This window comes from Nerophis ophidion, linkage group LG21 (genome assembly GCF_033978795.1).
Source record: "Nerophis ophidion isolate RoL-2023_Sa linkage group LG21, RoL_Noph_v1.0, whole genome shotgun sequence".
In the NCBI taxonomy this organism is placed as follows: Eukaryota; Metazoa; Chordata; class Actinopteri; order Syngnathiformes; family Syngnathidae; genus Nerophis; species Nerophis ophidion.
The window spans coordinates 9,235,092-9,253,006 of NC_084631.1; the positions used below are offsets into that span (position 1 = coordinate 9,235,092).

At 46.5% G+C, this 17,915-nt stretch overlaps 1 protein-coding gene across 2 annotated transcripts in view; it reads right to left on the reverse strand.

Annotated features, from left to right (window-relative positions):
- tg (thyroglobulin) overlaps nucleotides 1–16,146 on the reverse strand; it is a 47,271-nt gene extending 31,125 nt beyond the window's left edge. For both annotated transcript variants that reach the window (XM_061881810.1, XM_061881809.1), the window contains exons 1-17: nucleotides 15,993–16,146; nucleotides 15,832–15,922; nucleotides 15,674–15,771; nucleotides 15,449–15,604; nucleotides 11,228–11,396; nucleotides 11,059–11,165; nucleotides 10,854–10,997; nucleotides 10,593–10,775; nucleotides 10,022–10,515; nucleotides 9,575–9,959; nucleotides 6,758–6,796; nucleotides 6,442–6,672; nucleotides 6,267–6,371; nucleotides 6,047–6,124; nucleotides 5,870–5,976; nucleotides 658–769; nucleotides 416–577 (exon numbers count right to left, since the gene is read on the reverse strand). In XM_061881810.1, the coding sequence (XP_061737794.1) occupies nucleotides 416–577; nucleotides 658–769; nucleotides 5,870–5,976; nucleotides 6,047–6,124; nucleotides 6,267–6,371; nucleotides 6,442–6,672; nucleotides 6,758–6,796; nucleotides 9,575–9,959; nucleotides 10,022–10,515; nucleotides 10,593–10,775; nucleotides 10,854–10,997; nucleotides 11,059–11,165; nucleotides 11,228–11,396; nucleotides 15,449–15,604; nucleotides 15,674–15,771; nucleotides 15,832–15,922; nucleotides 15,993–16,062 (2,731 nt within the window). In that variant the 5' untranslated portion in view covers nucleotides 16,063–16,146. The remainder of the gene's footprint in view (nucleotides 1–415; nucleotides 578–657; nucleotides 770–5,869; nucleotides 5,977–6,046; nucleotides 6,125–6,266; nucleotides 6,372–6,441; nucleotides 6,673–6,757; nucleotides 6,797–9,574; nucleotides 9,960–10,021; nucleotides 10,516–10,592; nucleotides 10,776–10,853; nucleotides 10,998–11,058; nucleotides 11,166–11,227; nucleotides 11,397–15,448; nucleotides 15,605–15,673; nucleotides 15,772–15,831; nucleotides 15,923–15,992) is intronic.
- Between the last annotated feature and the right edge of the window lie 1,769 nt (nucleotides 16,147–17,915).

Below are 17,915 nucleotides of genomic sequence, written 5' to 3' on the forward strand. Positions count from 1 at the left end.
TAGAGCAAACGGTTTAGCGTACAGAAACCCAGCACTACCACTACCTAAGCATGAAGTCAAAGACTTCCTGATTGAATATTCCTGATGGACAAGGTGCACACCCATGAACAAGCTGGTGTCATCGACTACTCAAATTCTACTAAGACCTGAGCTGACCGTACCATCAGAGGACAATCTAGCAATGTGGAAGTACAAAAACATTCCAACAGATATTAGTTCGACCACCAAGTTACAAGCGCTGTCACAGAACCAACTAAACTCGTAAGCTGAGGTACTTCTGTAGATTAGAAGTAAATATTTTGTGACACCAGTCCTGGAACTAGTCCGACCCAAAGTTTGCTTTGCCGCATGACTACAACCACTGTGACGATGCCCTCGAGTGGACAACGCGTTGCCGATGTCGTCAAACACCTACGGTCACATGACGGCGTGAGTTCTGCCAGACGTCGTTTCCGGGTCCCCACCAGTTCGTGTCCGTTGTCAGACACGCACCAGCAAGAAGTGACATCACATTGGAGCGGGACGAAGCCACCGTCGGAGTCACACTGGCGTCCCTGAAGCTCACACCAACTGGGACCTGAACGCACCGCCAACACAAACCTTTTTACTGCATTGTACTACGCGTGCGTGTGTGTGTGTGTTTTTTTTTTTTTTTACATGTGAGTTGTCCATCAGGGCTGAGGGTGGCGGTCTGCATTGTCTCTCCACTCAAAGGGTTCACACACCAGCCTGTAGTGCCCTCAGACTGCAGCACTGAGAAGCGACCATCCTAAAATGTAAAACCCACATTTTGTCAATAATTATTTGATCTGTGACGTGCATGTTTCGCTGTGGCCTTTAGAGGGCTTATCTTCATCGTGTCGTCCTGTTTTATTTTTTACTTTTTAAAAACTATTTTTAGGGCCAGTCGCAAAAAGCTCCGAAGACCCTGTTGAAATTGTTTCGTTTACTATCACTCTCCAATTTCCGTCGCATTTTTTAACGTTTTAAATGCACAAAGACTCAGATTTGAGCAAGTATGTACAGTCTAGAAAAAAATCTGATATTTTAAGGGTCCCCGACCCAGAATTGGTTCTCTAGCAGCAACTTAAAATGTGAAAATTTTGTCCCAGGATCATTTTTCATCACAAAAATTGCCGGTGACATCGATTATGGCAGGACGAACCTAAAGATCTCAAGAACCCATTATTGAAAACAAACGGGGTGTCGGCCATCTTTGTGTCCGTCAGCCATTTTTGAGTCAATAATTGTTAATAATTATTTGATCTGTGATGTGCATGTTTCGCTGTGGCCTTTAGAAGGCTTATCTTCATCTTGTCGTCCTGTTTTTTTTTTACTTTTTAAAAACTATTTTTAGGGGCAGAGTCGCAAAAAGCTCCGAAGACCCTGTTGAAATCGTTTCGTTTACTATCACTCTCCAATTTCCATCGCATTTTTTAACGTTTTAAATGCACAAAGACTCACAGATTTGAGCAAGTATGTACAGTCTAGAAAAAAATCTGATATTTTGAGGGTCCCCGACCCAGAATTGGTTCTCTAGCCGCAACTTAAAATGTGAAAATTTTGTCCCAGAATCATTTTTCATCACGAAAATCGCCTGTGACATCGATTATGGCAGGACGAACCTAAAGATCTCAAGAACCCATTATTGAAAACAAACGGGGAGTCGGCCATCTTTGTGTCCGTCAGCCATTTTTGAGTCAAAAACAGGGGGCATACTTCAGAGAACTCCTCTTGTGGACTTGGACCAAATTAGTTGCAATTCAAATGTAAGATACTGGACATATGGTTGATGATAAATTGTGAAGGAATTTTGCCTACGCCGTAGGATGTGGGCGTGGCAAGGGGCCAAACTTTGATTTGATGGCTCGCCACAAAACTTTCAACATTTATAACTTGGCTCCACAAATTCTGATCCTGAATGTGTATTCATTATCATCCAGAAGATGATAATGAAACCCTGTACTGGGGGATGGGTCAGTACCTACTTTTACCCATTCATTGTAGGTGGAGCCTGACGGCAAAAATTGCTCCTCGCCATCAACCATCCAACGCTCATTACTTCACAGATGATCGAATCGCCTTTCAAACTGATATGAAGCTTTTAGGTTGGGACTAGATGTTAATATCGACACCAACATCGCCCCCTTGTGGTGGAAAATTATAACAGTCGTAACTTCCATCTACATCATTTTTGATGATGTGTCGGGAGTTGGGTTAAGGACTGGACTGCATGCGTCACGCTTGCCTGCCGGTTCACTGGAACACCGAGTTGCATGGTGGTGCGAGAGCCCTCTTAACGCTGCTCGCAGCTTTAATTAGGGCCCGGGCAGCGGAGCAAGAATTGCGGGTGCGATGCAGAGCGCCGCTAGGGCCCTATTGAATTTGCTCTCTTTTTAAAATTATTATTATTATTATTATTATGGTGCCTTTTTAAGGCCCTTAACATGCACAAAATGTACCCAAATTTCGCAAGCACTTCCATACTTGCCAACCCTCCCGGATTTTCCGGGAGACTCCCGAAATTCAGCGCCACTCCCGGAAGAAATTTTCTCCCAAAAATCTCCCGAAATTCAGCAAAGATGGAGGCCACGCCCCCTCCAGCTCCATACGGACCTGAGTGGGGACAGCCTGTTTTCACGTCCGCTTTCCCACTATATAAACAGGTTTCCTGCCCAATCACGTTACAACATCTACGGATTTTTAATAAAAAAACTGCACACACAAGGAGACGAAGCAGAAGAACAAGGAAGTTACAGCCATGGCAACGCTGTCTGTAATAGAGTGATTCCCTGTTGTCTGTCGCCATCTCCTGGTGAATGTTGGGGTTGCTTTTTGACTGGCCAACGATTTACGTGGTGTTGTGCACCTGACGGCAAGTGACTCTCGCCAGTACGCAAATGGCAGAACAAAGGTTACTCAAATAGTGAAAGTTAGTAAGCAGCAAGCACAGTACAGTTAGTAGAACAACTGTGTTTTTATTACTGTGTATTTGATAGGTGCCATCTGAAATTCAACTATTTATTTTATTTATATATATTAACATTTTGAAGTGAAGTGAACTATATTTATATAGCGCTTTTCTCTAGTGACTCAAAGCGCTTTACATAGTGAAACCCAAATATTTAAGTTACATTCAAATCAGTGTGGGTGGCACTGGGAGCAGGTGGGTAAAGTGTCTTGCCCAAGGACACAACGGCAGTAACTAGGATGGCAGAAGCGGGAATCGAACCTGCAACCCTCAAGTTGCTGGCACGGCTGCTCTACCAACTGAGCTATACCGCCCCATAAATAAATATATATAGCTAGAATTCACTGAAAGTCAAGTATTTCATACGTGTATATATATTTATATATATATAAACATACATATATATAAGAAATACTCAAGTTAGTGGATTGTAGATGTAAATATACTCCTCCCCTCTTAACCACGCCCCCCGCACCGACCACGCCTCTGCCCCACGCCCCCCACCTCCCGAAATCGGAGGTTTCAAAGTTGGCAAGTATGGGCACTTCAGGTATGGCGAAAATGTTTATATTTCGGGGTTCCCGAAAACAAAGTTTCAAAATTGTCTCTTTAGCGCCGCCTTTAAATGTGAGAAAAAGTTGCCCCTCACCGGTTTCAAGTAGCCCCACAAAAATCGCTGGAGACGTCTATCCTATCATATCACTTAAAAGTCTCAAGAACTTGAAAACTTTGTTTCCGCCGGCCATTTTTCGGCAAAAAATAAAGGCCGCACTTTAAAGGCCTACTGAAACCCACTACTACCGACCATGCAGTCTGATAGTTTATATATTAATGATGAAATATTAACATTGCAACACATGGCAATACGGCCTTTTTAGTTTACTAAATTACAATTTTAAATTTCCCGCGGAGTTTCTTGTTGAAAACGTGGCGGAATGATGACGCGTATGTTGACGCGTGCGCGTGACGTCTCGAGTTGGAGGGGACATATTAGCGCAGCACCACTTGCCGCTAAAAGTCGGCTCTTTTCATCGCGCAATTACACAGTATTTTGGACATCTGTGTTGCTGAATCTTTTGCAATTTGTTCAATTAATAATGGAGAAGTCAAAGTAGAAAGATGGAGGTGGGAAGCTTTAGCCTTTAGCCACACAAACACACGGTCTTTCATTCATCCATCCATCCATCCATCTTCTTCCGCTTATCCGAGGTCGGGTCGCGGGGGCAACAGCCTAAGCAGGGAAACCCAGACTTCCCTTTCCCCAGCCACTTCGTCTAGCTCTTCCCGGGGGATCCCGAGGCGTTCCCAGGCCAGCCGGGAGACATAGTCTTCCCAACGTGTCCTGGGTCTTCCCCGTGGCCTCCTACCGGTTGGACGTGCCCTAAACACCTCCCTAGGGAGGCGTTCGGGTGGCATCCTGACCAGATGCCTGAACCACCTCATCTGGCTCCTCTCGATGTGAAGGAGCAGCGGCTTTACTTTGAGTCCCTCCCGGATGGCAGAGCTTCTCACCCTATCTCTAAGGGAGAGCCCCGCCACACGGCGGAGGAAACTCATTTCGGCCGCTCGTACCCGTGATCTTATCCTTTCGGTCATGACCCAAAACTCATGACCATAGGTGGGGATGGGAACGTAGATCGACCGGTAAATTGAGAGCTTTGCCTTCCGGCTCAGCTCCTTCTTCACCACAACGGATCGGTACAACGTCCGCATTACTGAAGACGCCGCACCGATCCGCCTGTCGATCTCACGATCCACTCTTCCCCCACTCGTGAACAAGACTCCTAGGTACTTGAACTCCTCCACTTGGGGCAGGGTCTCCTCCCCAACCCGGAGATGGCACTCCACCCTTTTCCGGGCGAGAACCATGGACTCGGACTTGGAGGTGCTGATTCTCATTTTTTTGAGAGAGAATCAGCACACGGTCTTTCCTTGTTTAAAATTCCCGGAGGTGAAGTTTTACTATGGATCAGAGCGGTTAAGTGAACATGGTTCCCGACCACTTGTCAACTGGCAGGTTTTGGTGAGAAAATTGTGGTAAAAAAATCACCTCTTACCGAGATCTGCGGAGCTTGCGCTGTCCATGCAGCTGCCGTGACTAATTCCCTCAGAGACTGGCGTCAAGACACCCGTGGACACACCCCTCCGACTATTAGGTACTATTTAACTCACTAAAACACTAGCAACACAATAGAAAGGTAAGGGATTTCCCAGAATTATCCTAGTAAATGTGTCTAAAAACATCTGAATCGCTCACAATGCAATCGCCTTTTTTTTTTTCTTCTTTCTAGTCCTTCGCTATCAATTATGCTCAGCCACGAATCATTCATCCTCGCTCAAATTAATCGGGAAATTGACGTTTTCTCGGTCCGAATAGCAATTTTGTTGAAGGCTCCCATTATAAACAATGCGAGGAGCCCTCACACGGGTGACGTCATCATCTGCTACTTCGGGTAAAGGCAAGACTTTTTTATTAGCGACCAAAAGTTGCGAACTTTATCGTCGATGTTCTCTACTAAATCCTTTCAGCAAAAATATGGCAATATCGCGAAATGATCAAGTATGACACATAGAATGGACCTGCTATCCCCGTTTAAAATAAGAACATCTCATTTCAGTAGGCCTTTTAATATTAGTATTATTATTATTCATCCATCCATCCATCCATTTCTACCGCTTATTCCCTTTCGGGGTCGCGGGGGGCGCTGGCGCCTATCTCAGCTACAATCGGGCGGAAGGCAGGGTACACCCTGGACAAGTCGCCACCTCATCGCAGGGCCAACACAGATAGACAGACAACATTCACACTCACATTCACACACTAGGGCCAATTATTATTATTATTATTATTATTATTAAAAATTATTTCACACCCTGTCAAACCCCGAGTGCGTTTACCTTTTCACAACGTGGGCGGTACCATGACATGGAGCCACTGACATCAGAAGCTGCCATCCAACCAGAGAGCAGCGAGTGACTCTGTGCTCTCTGACAGCGCGTGAGACCTGCACCACACACACACACACACATTTACACCATGTGCACATTACCATTTTTGCGGGTGTTCTACCTTACATTTGACCGGAGGATGTGGGCGGCTGCTCAGCGATCCAGGAACGTACTCCCCATTTTCATCAACACACCAACACTGACCTGGATACATGCACACACTGATGAGCACAACCTGTGTACATCTCTTTTTTTTTATATTTGTATCATTTTTAAATTATATTTTACTTGTTCTATATTGAAAAAGTTTTGTATGTGTTTATCTTGACAAGTGTGTGTGTGAGACCTGTGCTGCGGTAACACTGGGTGGGCAGCCAGCCTCCATCGGTGTCGCACTGGGGGCTGAACATCTGTTTGGAACGACGTCCTGGCGCCAGCAACGTCCGGGCGGCTGAAAAACCAACAATCAGGACATGAAGGAGGAGCAATCAGGTCAGAAAGTGTAAAAGGGCGGGACTCACTGGAAAAGGCAGCCAATCGCAGAGAAGCTCTGGAGTTGCTCAGAAGCCAATCTGCGACGCGCGGCGCCTCCTCTGATTGGCCGACATCCAGCTCCTTGGCGGTCAGACGCAGACCCTCGGCCAATAGGAAGCCGTATCCCGCCGGGAATTGGGCGGAGTTGGAGACAGCGACGACTTTGTCCACTTCCTGTTTGAATGCGGACACTTCCTCCAACGCGCGCAAGCACTGACCTGCAATGAGCTCTCAGCATGACTACCGGCTAAAAAACAATGACCAAAACAGGAAATCAACTTTCAAATACTAGTTTCTCCTCACCTGAAGGGGACGGAGACTTCTGGGGTTTCGTGTCTGAACCTGAAACAGAGAAGAACGTGCGAGCTAAAGTAGCTAGCAAGACGGTGAAGGGGAACTGCACTTTTTGGGGGATTTTCGGCTATTGCTCACAATCCTTATGTAAGACAAGATCACATTTGTTTTTATTTTTTATGCATTCTAACTCGTAAATACACACTAGCAAAAGTCAGCAAACAAGGGAGCCAATAGAAGTCGTTTTATTCTCACTTGAAAAACCGATAAAAACCTCCATCAAGATTTTATTTTTACACTGTCCGTATATACAGTGGGGCAAAAAAGTATTTAGTCAGCCACCGATTGTGCAAGTTCTCCCACTTAAAATGATGACAGAGGTCTGTAATTTTCATCATAGGTACACTTCAACTGGGAAAGACAGAATGTGAAAAAAAAATCCAGGAATTCACATTTTAGGAATTTTAAAGAATTTATTTGTAAATTATGGTGGAAAATAAGTATTTGGTCAACCATTCAAAGCTCTCACTGATGGAAGGAGGTTTTGGCTCAAAATCTCACGATACATGGCCCCATTCATTCTTTCCTTAACACGGATCAATCGTCCTGTCCCCTTAGCAGAAAAACAGCCCCAAAGCATGATGTTTCCACCCCCATGCTTCACAGTAGGTGTGGTGTTCTTGGGATGCAACTCAGTATTCTTCTTCCTCCAAACACGACAAGTTGAGTTTATACCAAAAAGTTCTATTTTGGTTTCATCTGACAGTACACATGACATTCTCCCAATCCTCTGCTGTATCATCCATGTATCCATTTTGGTATAAACTCAACTCGCTGTGTTTGGAGGAAGAAGAATACTGAGTTGCATCCCAAGAACACCATACCTACTGTGAAGCATGGGGGTGGAAACATCATGCTTTGGGGCTGTTTTTCTGCTAAGGGGACAGGACGATTGATCCGTGTTAAGGAAAGAATGAATGGGGCCATGTATCGTGAGATTTTGAGCCAAAACCTCCTTCCATCAGTGAGAGCTTTGAATGGTTGACCAAATATTTATTTTCCACCATAATTTACGAATAAATTATTTAAAATTCCTACAATGTGAATTCCTGGATTTTTTTTCACATTCTGTCTCTCACAGTTGAAGTGTACCTATGATGAAAATTACAGACCTCTGTCATCATTTTAAGTGGGAGAACTTGCACAATCGGTGGCTGACTACTTTTTTGCCCCACTGTATGTAATGTAATAACATTCACAATACCATTTAATATTTATGTAATTTGCTCATTTTAAGCATACGGTGGCGTATTAATTTCACAGACTCATCACAACGTTCACTTTTCCCTTCATCAACAAAAACACTACTAATAAAGACAGATTTCATGAGACAAAAAAAAGACTACTATGTATGAGGATGATCTACTAGTTTTAAAAGCTGTTTGGTAAACAAATGCAGCTTTAGTGAAACACTAAGGATCAGGTAGCTGTATTGCTAAGTGCTAAACAGGATACACAAACATAAAAAAATAATCACCTACTGTACAATGTCTGCTCTCACCGGCATGCCCATTGATGGGATTGTTTATATCTTACCGTTTGGAAGAAGACTTATTCATAATCCTCACGAAATGATGAAAAGAATGGAGTGCCATCTCCGGGTTGGGGAGGAGACTCTTCCCCAAGTGGAGGAGTTCAAGTACCTAGGAGTCTTGTTCACGAGTGGGGGAAGAGTGGATCGTGAGATCGACAGGCGGATCGGTGCGGCGTCTTCAGTAATGCGGACGTTGTACCGATCCGTTGTGGTGAAGAAGGAGCTGAGCCGGAAGGCAAAGCTCTCAATTTACCGGTCGATCTACGTTCCCATCCTCACCTATGGTTATGAGCTTTGGGTCATGACCGAAAGGAAAAGATCACGGGTACAAGCGGCCGAAATGAGTTTCCTCCGCCGTGTGGCGGGGCTCTCCCTTAGAGATAGGGTGAGAAGCTCTGCCATCCGGGAGGAACTCAAAGTAAAGCCGCTGCTCCTCCACATCGAGAGGAGCCAGATGATGTGGCTCGGGCATCTGGTCAGGATGCCACCCAAACGCCTCCCTATGGAGGTGTTTAGGGCACGTCCAACCGGTAGGAGGCCACGGGGAAGACCCAGGACACTTTCAGAACACTATGTCTCTCGGCTGGCCTGGGAACGCCTCGGGATCCCCCGGGAAGAGCTAGACGAAGTGGCTGGGGAGAGGGAAGTCAGGTCTTCCCCGCTTAGGCTGCTGCCCCCGCGACCCGACCTTGGATAAGCGGAAGAAGATGGATGGATGTAGAAAAAAAAAATGGTGCCGCAAACGAGCCTCTTTTGGTGTCTTTCTTGCCATCTTCGGGTCTAAGTTGGATGTCAAAGTTGACCAACTTCTCGGTTTATGTCCTCAACCTTCTACTATCCAGGTGAAAGGCATGATTTAAAATCTGGAATTAACTTTCACCGACATTGCTGCAGATAAGCGAGTTCGCGCTCTGTGATCACGGCGCTGTTAAAAGTAATCCCTCGACATTAGCGCTCATAATAACAATATAGCTAATACTTGGTTGATATTCAGGTCATGGCATGTAAATTGAGTAATGCTTTTTTGGTAGTTTTTTTTTAGAAATCTTTATGAGTGCAATACTGGACTCATCACCAGAGTCACTGGTGATTGCCAATTTTACGAGTTAGAATGCATAAAAAAAGAGAAATTTGTTCTTGTCATATATTAGGATTGTGAATGATTGATGTCAAATTTTTGAAAAAAGTGAAGTTTCCCTTTAACAAGTCGAAGATGCACTAAAGTGTCCTACATGTAACGACACCATCTGCTGAGACGGCATTCGCTGGCGCCCCTTGGCGGTCCACGCAGAAGCACTGTGAGCCCACGCACTGCAGCGACAGGAAGTCGCCATCCTCGGAGCATTCTGGGACATGGAGGACGCTGCCCGCCGCCATCGTCTCCTTCAGCTTCAGCGCTGCGGATTGGGCTTCCTCGCAGCGAGACGGACATCGAGGTCTGGCGCCGGCGACCCGTGACCCCGCAATCTCTTGACCTTGCGGTGTGACGCACCAGCACTCGCCGCCCTGACACTGAACTTCCTGGAAGCTGCCGTCAGGCGCGCAGCTGGGCACCAGGGCGGACGCCGCTTGTTCCTCGCTCTCGGCCGAGCAGGACGCCACCACGGGCGCCAGGATCTGGAAGACAAGAGGATAGTCACCGATGCAAAAAGGTGTAGAAAACGTGCTCAGGAGGATACCTGGCGCAGAGAGGCGGAGCCTGAGCTGCCCGTGGCCCTGAGTGTGTGGCGCAGGGCAGACAGGAAGTCAGGGTCCTCCAGGACCTTGCTGACAGAGCGAACCAGGTTCTGCTGTTTGCGCAGGGAAGTAGGTGTGTCCACGCGAATGACTCCTTGTGTTCCTACGGCGCCGCTCAGGTTGAAACTGGCGGCGTTCTTCAGGAACTTTCCTCCAAAGAGATTCTCCTGGAAGCGACGAGGTGAAGAGTGAGACAGCGCCTCTAAGGCCCCACCCACTGAGGGAAGGAGCCCCTGGAGGACTTCCACCATGATGGACAGGAAGGAAGTGAGCTCCGCCTGCGGAGGCAGGAGATCCCTGATTGGCCTTAAGAGGGCACGACAGAAAGCATCTTGTTTTTCTGAGGAGGCAGGAAGACGAGGTTCCAGCGGGCCCGAAAACAAGCGGACCAGCGCCGTGCGTCGGTGAGAGCGACAGTCGTCAGCCACGCCTCCACCTTTGATGATGGTGTTAAGGAAAGATATTAGACACATGACAAGAACTCACGTTGGCGACACGTGTCACCATAGCTACCACAAAACAGGACGTCTCCATGCTGTCGCGTCCCAGGAAACTCCGCCCCTGTGGGGTCCACACACCAACACTGCCCTTGGTGGCACTGTTTGGAGGCATAGGCCCCGCCTTCCTCGCAGGACGGAATCAAAACGTCGGAGTCCTCCGTTGCCGCCCGCCGCGCCTCCTCACAGGGGGAGGGACCTGCCGGGGTTAAAGGAGGCTTTTTGTATTTAGCAGGCTCCGCCCCTTAGCCCTAGAGTTTATGCGCAGCGTGTTTACATCTGAAGCGTCCGCTGACGGCCAAGAGAACCCCCAACGTCCTCCTGCTCAGAACCTTGTACACGTTGGACTCGGAGAAGGAACGGGCCATGCCGGGTCCGGAGAAAGCAGAGTCATACACTTCAGAAAAGAGGAGTTCCACGCCTGGAAGCAAGCGTCAAATCAGCGTCCTCGCCATCTGAGGGGGCGGAGCTATCTGAGTTACCTGTGTCGGCCATCTCGCGGCCTCCGCCGTCTGAGCAGAAGCAGTAGGACGAGACAAGCGGGAAGGACTTCCTAAAAGCGGCAAATGTCGCGAAGGCTTGCGGGAAACTGCAACGAGACGAAGGCCGTCAGCAGATGACGCGGCGTGAGCGTGTGTGCGCGTGCATTACGTGTTGAAGGCGTGCAGCAGGTCCAGCTCCCGACGGTCCGTGGTGTTGATCAGTTTGCACTGAACAGGAAGGAAGCGGCCGTCCTCCGTGCACTGAGGCGGCGAAGGTGGAGAAGGAGACTCGGGGGCGTGAAGTAGTCCCCTTGCTCGCACCTCACAGCTGCCGGGGCCTGCAGGGACAAATTAAACTTCCAGAAGAGCGACATTGTGGCTTCTCAGTCATCCATCCATCCATCCATCTTCTTCCGCTTATCCGAGGACGGGTCGCGGGGGCAGCAGCCTAAGCAGGGAAACCCAGACTTCCCTTTCCCCAGCCACTTCGTCTAGCTCTTCTCGGGGGATCCCGAGGTGTTCCCAGGCCAGCCGAGAGACATAGTCTTCCCAACGTGTCCTGGGTCTTCCCCGTGGCCTCCTACCGGTTGGACGTGCCCTAAACACCTCCGTAGGGAGGCGTTCGGGTGGCATCCTGACCAGATGCCCGAACCACCTCATCTGGCTCCTTTCGATGTGGAGGAGCAGCGGCTTTACTTTGAGTTTCTCCCGGATGGCAGAGCTTCTCACCCTATCTCTAAGGGAGAGCCCCGCCACACGGCGGAGGAAACTCATTTCGGCCGCTTGTACCCGTGATCTTTTCCTTTCGGTCATGACCCAAAGCTCATGACCATAGGTGAGGATGGGAACGTAGATCGACCGGTAAATTGAGAGCTTTGCCTTCCGGCTCAGCTCCTTCTTCACCACAACGGATCGGTACAACGTCCGCATTACTGAAGACGCCGCACCGATCCGCCTGTCGATCTCACGATCCACTCTTCCCCCACTCGTGAACAAGACTCCTAGGTACTTGAACTCCTCCACTTGGGGCAGGGGCTCCTCTCCAACCCGGAGATGGCACTCCACCCTTTTCCGGGCGAGAACCATGGACTCGGACTTGGGGGTGCTGATTCTCATTCCGGTCGCTTCACACTCTGCTGCAAACCGATCCAGTGAGAGCTGAAGATCCCGGTCAGATGAAGCCATCAGGACCACATCATCTGCAAAAAGCAGAGACCTAATCCCGTGGCCACCAAACCGGAACCCCTCAACGCCTTGACTGCGCCTAGAAATTCTGTCCATAAAAGTTATGAACAGAATCGGTGACAAAGGACAGCCTTGGCGGAGTCCAACCCTCACTGGAAATGTGTTCGACTTACTGCCGGCAATGTGGACCAAGCTCTGACACTGATCATACAGGGAGCGGACCGCCATAATAAGACAGTCCGATACCCCATACTCTCTGAGCACTCCCCACAGGACTTCCCGAGGGACACGGTCGAATGCCTTCTCCAAGTCCACAAAGCACATGTAGACTGGTTGGGCAAACTCCCATGCACCCTCAAAAACCCTGCCGAGAGTATAGAGCTGGTCCACAGTTCCACGACCAGGACGAAAACCACACTGTTCCTCCTGAATCCGAGGTTCGACTATCCGGCGTAGTCTCCTCTCCAGTACACCTGAATAAACCTTACCGGGAAGGTACGCAGTACACCTTTAATAGGTGTACTGCGTACTTAGTCCCCGAGTGCACTGGGAAGACTCAAAGCGGTCATATTATGACTTGTTATCTATTTTTAAAACACTTTATTTTGGTCTACATAACATGTAATAACATCATTGTCGACACCAGGACCTTGAGGGTTCCAGGTTCAATTCCCGCTACTGTCCTCCAAGCAACTGACGTTGTGTCTTTGGGTAAGACACTGTACCCCCGACCTTCAGTGTCACCCACACTGGTTTAAATGGAGTTTAGAGATGTATATCAGGGGTGTCCATACTACGGCCCCTGCCGACGTCTTCAAAGGGGCCCGCAAGATGTCATGAGTTTAATAAGGAATTTTTCCAAATTTGCATTCATTTTTAAAGTCGCCACATAGATGACATCAACAGATTTTCCTGGTCGATTGCCTTTTATTATGCTCTGAATGGGGCCCTGCAAAGAATGTATTTATATGACCAGATGCAAACAACCTTCACTAGTCATGGTCAAAAAATAAAATCCAACCGACACAAAATGTCAGCTGACATGGTCCCTGAACATTATGGACAAAAAAAGTCATATTCACCATAAAAATGTTCTAAATTACACCCATGGGAAAAATGCAAAACTCCCTCCACACTTATCCATGTTTGGCGCATTTTAGCTCCTTAACATTTCTGATTGATTACAAAACTTTAAGGAGGCCTAAACCTAAGCTTAGGTCAGGCTGATTAAAAAAAACAATTACTAACCAAATATACTGCACAAGAAGGGACTCATAAATAACTGCCGAAAAATATATTACAATCTAATTATATTGTGCTTAACTAAATTATTTATAAATATGTTACATAAGTGAACTGTCAATAAAATTAAAGTGCAAACAAAATACAACTTTAGTCTTAATTTTTGCACTTAAGAAACCCTATGGTTAAGAAACACTGATTTAGAAAGGACGACATTGTGGCTTTTACAATTTCTCAGTACACTTCAGTAAGAACACTGCGTACTTTGTCCCTGAGTGCACACAAAAGTGCGGAAGTGCTGTACTGTAAAATGAAGTACACTGTCAGTCCCAGGATGTTGTACTCAAGCACTGAAAAGTGTGAGTGTGCAACTAAGTACACATAGTGTACACCAGGGGCTCTTAAACTTTTTGACATGGGAGGTCCAACTTTTCGACTATAGAGGGGCCCGGGACCCACTCAAAAATTAACACTTAATCTGTCATTTTACTCTTGATTTCAATCCCATTCAATAATTATATCGAACTTTTTTTACAGTTTTCAAGGTTGTCAAATTATATGAAAACATATGTTAATCAGAATGATTATTATCAAGGCTAGGGTCAGGCTGATTACAAAAGTAAATGCTTATCAAATTCTACATACAATTACGCAGTGCTAAAATGAATAAATGATATCTTAATTAATAATAAATGATAATAATAATTTATGTTTCTTTTAAAAACTGTCAATAAAATTAAAGTGCAAATGAAAACAGAGTCACCACTTTGGTCATAATTTTTGCGCTATATAACTTCTCTATGACTTAAGCTCAAGACTTCTTCTGTTTGTTTATTATTGTCTTTACTGCCACAGGTGGTGGAAAAGTGTATTGCATACGGACCTCAGCTGTGAAACAAATGTTTCACAGCTGCCCCCTCTTGGCTAGGGTCAGGCTGATTACAAAAGTAAATGCTTATCAAATTCTACATACAATTACGCAGTGCTAAAATGAATAAATTATATCTTAATTAATAATAAATGATAATAATAATTTATGTTTCTTTTAAAAACTGTCAATAAAATTAAAGTGCAAATGAAAACAGAGTCACCACTTTGGTCATCATTTTTGCGCTATAGAACTTCTCTATGACTTAAGGTCAAGACTTCTTCTGTTTGTTTATTATTTTCTTTACTGCCACATGTGGTGGAAAAGTGTATTGCATACGGACCTCAGCTGTGAAACAAATGTTTCACAGCTGCCCCCTCTTGGCTAGGGTCAGGCTGATTACAAAAGTAAATGCTTATCAAATTCTACATACAATTACGCAGTGCTAAAATGAATAAATTATATCTTAATAATAAATGATAATAATAATTTATGTTTCTTTTAAAAACTGTCAATAAAATTAAAGTGCAAATGAAAACAGAGTCACCACTTTGGTCATAATTTTTGCGCTATAGAACTTTTCTATGACTTAAGCTCAAGACTTCTTCTGTTTGTTTATTATTGTCTTTACTGCCACATGTGGTGGAAAAGTGCATTGCATACGGACCTCAGCTCTTGGCTAGGGTCAGGCTGATTACAAAAGTAAATGCTTATCAAATTCTACATACAATTACGCAGTGCTAAAATGAATAAATTATATCTTAATTAATAACAAATGATAATAATAATTTATGTTTCTTTTAAAAACTGTCAATAAAATTAAAGTGCAAATGAAAACAGAGTCACCACTTTGGTCATCATTTTTGCGCTATAGAACTTCTCTATGACTTAAGGTCAAGACTTCTTCTGTTTGTTTATTATTGTCTTTACTGCCACATGTGGTGGAAAAGTGTATTGCATACGGACCTCAGCTGTGAAACAAATGTTTCACAGCTGCCCCCTCTTGGGGGCAACAACGGGCCCCCGGCCCTATGGTTGAGAAACACTGGTGTACACAGTATACTTGCTTGAAGCGTTCAATTTAAGCGCACGTACAGTGGTTCGGCGTCCCTCTCTGCCGCGTCCCGTAGAGTTCCATGCCGTCCTGGTCCACGCACCAACACTGCCCTCTGCTGGCGTCGCATTGCACGGGCAGGAAGTGGCCCGACGGCGAGCACCGCAGGACGGACTGCAGTTGGCACGCCGTAGCACCTGGCCGCAGGTGACACAACATCGTTAGTAAGTCCGCTGACGGACATGTCATGCGATCACGGGACTCACAATGCGGAATGGAGCCGTTCGTTCGAGTCCCGCCCACCTCCCGGCCATCGGCGTCCACGCACCAACACGTCTGGCCCCGCCCACCGCACTGTACAGGCCTGCGCACACACACACATGCGCATCACTGACGTTTCTCGGCATGGCGTCATTTAACGCACCTGAAGCGTCCATCTTTCGTACACTGCGGGGCATCGGCCCCGCCCTTCAGCGCCTGGCACGGAGTCGGAGCGTCCAGGTCCAGCTGGTACCCTGCACAGCAAATCGCCGTCAGTATCACCGACGTAACCATGTCTCTCTCGCCGTCACATGACCGCCTCACCTGAGGGCTTCGCCGGGAGCGTCCGGCAGAAGACGATCAGAACGAAGAAGGCGCTCAGCAGCCGGGCCATGGTCTCTGATGCCTCCCACCCAGCCCGCTCCACTTCTTATACCCACCCCGAGCTGCTGAGTCAGGCCGAGTCCCTCTTGTGTCCATCTTAGCACAACCAAGTGTTCTCCGCCATTCAACGTGACGCCTTCTGATTGGCGGAGAGCATTTGTCAGACGCACACAAAGACTTGGTGAGGCAACCAGCTGAAACTTTTTTTTTTTTTTTTAGGTGTGTTCTTCGTTCTTTGCTAGTTTGGTCGCTAAACTCCCTACAAGACATCACTTCCTGTGTGGAAATAGAGCAGGGGACCACCGACCTTTGCTGAGTCAGCACCATTGTGGTCGTGTACGACCATGAAGTGACAAAAATAAGCTGAGATGAGTGACTGCAAATGTAGTTCCTGTCGAGCACTGGTGTAGAAAGTGCGGCACATTCTAAAAAATACTATTATAAATTCAAGTAAAAATGTGGGAAGACCCGATTCCTGATAAGCGGTTGAAGATGGATGGATAAAAGAGCAAACAGGTTAAATGTACCGAGAAGAAGTTGCATTGTTTACTCTGATAACAAAACTTGCTGGACTAAGTGGCCGGGGAGAGTCTGTGCTTCTCTGCTTAGGCTGCTGCCCCCGCAACCCAACCTCGGATAAGCGGAAGAAAATGGATGGATTGATGTATGGACGGTGATGCTATTTTCTTACATTAGGCAGGCTACACAACAACTGGAGCTAACATTGCTAACGTATAATTTCCAAATTTCGAACATACTATTATTACTTACCGTTTCATTGCCTCCTCCGTTGCCATTAAAAGTACTTTTTCGGAAGAGCCATCTTTTTGTGAAAGTTTGTGGGTGAAGCAGGACTCTTCTTGGCACACACTTCGCAATTTGAAAGCGCATTGCAGCGGGTACTTTAGATGAAGTGAAGTGAAGTGAATTATATTTATATAGCGCTTTTCTCTAGTGACTCAAAGCGCTTTACATAGTGTAACCCAATATCTATGTTACATTTAAACCAGTGTGGGTGGCACTGGGAGCAGGTGGGTAAAGTGTCTTGCCCGAGGACACAACGGCAGTGACTAGGATGGCTGAAGCGGGGATCGAACCTGGAACCCTCAAGTTGCTGGCACGGACGCTCTACCTATCGAGCTATACCGCCCCAAGGACACAACGACAGTGATTTGGATGTCAAGAGGCGGGGAGCGAACCTGCAACCCTTAGGTTTCTGGCACGGCCGCTCTCCCCACTAAGCCAGACCTGGGCAAATTAGTGGTCCCCAACCACCGGGCCGCGACCCAGTACCGGGCCATGGCCCGATTGGTACCGGGCCGCAGAAGAATTGTGTATTCATTTTTTTAAAAACAAAATAATTTTTTTTTTTTTTTCTTATTAAATCAACATAAAATACACAATATACACTTACAATTAGTGCACCAACCACAAAAACCTACCTTTTTCATGACAAAAACGTCCCTTTTTCATGACAAATAAAAAAGCCACACAAACACACGGTGTTTCCTTGTTTAAAATTCCCGGAGGTGAAGCTTTACTATGGATCAGAGCGGTCAAGCGAACATGGATCCCGACTACATGTCAACTGGCAAGTTTCGGTGAGAAAATTGTGGTAAAAAGTCGCCTCTTACCGGAGATCTGCAGAGCTTTTGTCCTGCTGCTGCTTCGTGACTTCTCTCAGAGACTGGCGTCCACACACCCGTGGACACACCCCTCCGACTATCAGGTACTATTTAACTCACTTAAACACTAGCAACACTAGAATGATAAGGGATTTCCCAGAATTATCCTAGTAAATGTGTCTAAAAACATGAAAATTCTGGTAAGAAGTCACCTCTTACTGGAGATCTGCGGACCTTC